This window comes from Salvelinus sp. IW2-2015, unplaced genomic scaffold (genome assembly GCF_002910315.2).
Source record: "Salvelinus sp. IW2-2015 unplaced genomic scaffold, ASM291031v2 Un_scaffold1987, whole genome shotgun sequence".
In the NCBI taxonomy this organism is placed as follows: domain Eukaryota; kingdom Metazoa; phylum Chordata; class Actinopteri; order Salmoniformes; family Salmonidae; genus Salvelinus; species Salvelinus sp. IW2-2015.
The window spans coordinates 71,645-74,689 of NW_019943337.1; the positions used below are offsets into that span (position 1 = coordinate 71,645).

The following is a 3,045-nucleotide window of genomic DNA, read 5'->3' on the forward strand; positions in this document are numbered from 1 at the left end:
ACTGTAGAGATACACATAAAAAAAACATTCGGAATTAATATATATAACAATTTCATCTTATGTACAATGGTCTGTCTGTCCGCCCTTCTGTTCGTTCTCTCTCTCTTCTCTCTCTCTCTCTCTCTCTCTCCTCTCTCTCTCTCTCTCTCTCATCTCTCTCTCTCTCTCTCTCTCTCCTCTCTCTTCAGGTCGTCTCCTTCAGCCTCCCTGAGCATCAGTCCGACAGATCTCAGTTCCTTGAATATATGTCTTTCTCTCTGAGCTTGTGAGGTTCAGGTGAGTTCACTGGATGGAGACTGAAGAGTACACAACGACTGTGAAACCGTCAGAGTCTGTGTCGACTGGGGGTTCAATCAATCAACTACGTCATCAAGACAGCCAAAACATCAGACAGTGGAGTGTACTGGTGTAGTCTGGGTCTGGAGAACACAGCAATGCTGTCAACATCACAGTACATGGTACGTCCAGATAGATACACAATAAACTAGAACCTACATATTCAAACTGGCGGACTGCGGAACGGACCCGGACCCAGACCCAGAATGGGGTCAATACAGACAGGTATTGCGCAGGTCCCAAAAAAGGACACCATTTTTTACATGGTCGGCGTCGGCCCCTGGTATCATATAAACACACATAAGACATGGAAAATGCATAGAATTGCAGGAAAAATTCGCTTTAAACAGAAACAGAAGTCTCTGCCCCATGCAAAATGTTAGAAACTGCACATTTTCTCTCTGCCAACAAGAGGGTATGAACAGTTTGAGGTCGCATGGTGTGCAGGTGGGGTTTTTACAATGCCAATATCCATCCGGACCTTTGCTGGACATTATCCATCTGGACATCATCCATTATCCATTATCCATCTGGACATTATCCTTCTGGATCTTTGCCACCTAGGAGATGCGTGTGAAGGACCTTCTCAAAATATACCTGAGTACCCCTGGACTAGAACCTTCAAACTCAACACTGGACCTCGAAGCCAGTTCCACTGTATTTTTTAATTTCCCCCCCTCTGATCAGGGACTGATTTAGACCTGGACACCAGGCGTGTGCAATTAATTATCGGGTAGAACAGAAAACCAGCAGGCCCTGCACCTCGTAGGTAAGAGTTGAATAGCCTGGACTAGAAGCTATCACTATACATTGTCTGAAATGATGTTACGTTATTTTATTTGATTATCATGCATGATGTTTATAATTGTCCTGCGTACAGGTGGTGCCTGTGATCTTGGAGAGCCCCGCCCTTCCTGTGACTGAGGATGATTCTGTGACTCTGCGCTGCAAATAGAGCAACTCTCGTTGAACTCACAGCTGATTTCTACAAAATGGATCCCTCACAGACTGAGACGACAGGACAGATGACCATCCCTGCAGTATCCAAGTCAGATGAAGGCTCTACAAGTGTAAAACTCTGAGGAGAATCACCAGCGAGCTGGATGACTGTGACAGGTGAGTAAAATAAAATCACAGAATTATAATGTATATTTTTTTAATCGTATATTTCTTATTTTGTTTAGTTAATATAAATGTGAAGCCATTCTGTACGTGTGCACGTTCGTCGTAAGAGTGAGACCAAGGCGCAGCATGAATAGAGTTCCACATATTTTAATGAACTGAAACTCAACAAAACAACAAACAACCAAACGAAACGTGACGCTACTAGTGTGCACACAGCACCTAACTGTAGACAAGATCCCACACCGGAAAGTGGGAAAAGGGCTGCCAAATATGATCCCCAATCAGAGACAACGATAAACAGCTGTCTCTGAATGGACCATATAGCCAACATAGACATACAAAACCCTAGACATACAAAACCTAGAGTACCCACCCTAGTCACACCCTGACCTAACCAAAATATATAGAAAACAGAGATATCTAAGGTCAGGGCGTGACAGTACGTTTGTATGTGCAATGTGTCCTGTCTTTCTCTCACTCTCTCCCTCTCTCTCAGGTTGGTCATCAGCCTCCCTGAGTATCAGTCCCGACAGATCTCAGTTCCTTGAATATAAGTCTGTTTCTCTGAGCTGTGAGGTTCAGGTGAGTTCTGCTGGATGGAGACTGAAGAGGTACACAGTGACTGGAGTCGACTGGGGGTTCAATCACGGTTCCAACTACGTCATCAAGACAGCCAAAACATCAGACAGTGGAGTGTACTGGTGTGAGTCTCGGTCTGGACAACGCAGCAATGCTATCAACATCACAGTACACGGTACGTCCACAGACAATATTTACATTCGTGTTTATTGCCTTTGCAGTACCTACATTACCGTATTATTTTAGGTCAAATAGCTCATCCAGTTTTTTATCAATCCATTCCTGGGGGACCCACAGGGTGTGCACATTTTTGTTCCAGCCCAACACTAACAGAACTGATACAACCAATCTAGGGCTTGGTGCTTGCTTAATTAGTTAAATCGGTGTGTTTTGCAGGACTAGAGAAAAGAAAATGCACACCCTAGMGGTTCCCCAGCAATGGATTGATAAACACGGACTAACCTTTCATTCGTACAGGTGGTGCTGTGATCCTGGAGAGCCCCGCCCTTCCTGTAACTGAAGGAGATTCTGTGACTCTGCGCTGCAGACATGAAGACAAGAAAACGAAGGACACGTCCTCAAACTTCACAGCTGATTTCTACAAAGATGGATCCCTCATCAGGACTGAGACGACAGGACAGATGACCATCCCTGCAGTATCCAAGTCAGATGAAGGGCTCTACAAGTGTAACAACTCTGAAGGAGAATCACCAGCGAGCTGGATGACTGTGACAGGTGAGTAAAATAAAATCACAGAATTATAATGTATATTTTTTTTAATCGTATATTTCTTATTTTGGTTTAGTTAATATAAATGTGAAGCCATTCTGTACGTGTCACGTTCGTCGTAAGAGTGAGACCAAGGCGCAGCATGAATAGAGTTCCACATATTTTTAATGAACTGAAACTCAACAAAACAACAAACAACCAAACGAAACGTGACGCTACTAGTGTGCACACAGGCACCTAACTGTAGACAAGATCCCACACCGGAAAGTGGGAAAA

General features: G+C 44.1%; 1 protein-coding gene across 2 annotated transcripts in view; it reads left to right on the forward strand.

The window, feature by feature from the left end:
• Positions 1–1,423: 1,423 nt before the first annotated feature.
• Positions 1,424–3,045, forward strand: part of LOC112072649 (low affinity immunoglobulin gamma Fc region receptor III-A-like) — a 7,455-nt gene continuing 5,833 nt past the window's right edge. The window contains exons 1-3 of one of the 2 annotated variants that reach the window (XM_024140041.2): positions 1,424–1,452; positions 1,958–2,215; positions 2,518–2,775. In XM_024140041.2, coding sequence (XP_023995809.2) covers positions 1,440–1,452; positions 1,958–2,215; positions 2,518–2,775 — 529 coding nt within the window. In that variant the 5' untranslated portion in view covers positions 1,424–1,439. Of the gene's footprint in view, positions 1,453–1,689; positions 2,216–2,517; positions 2,776–3,045 lie in introns of those variants that run through there. The other variant, XM_070439873.1, reaches the window with a different exon arrangement.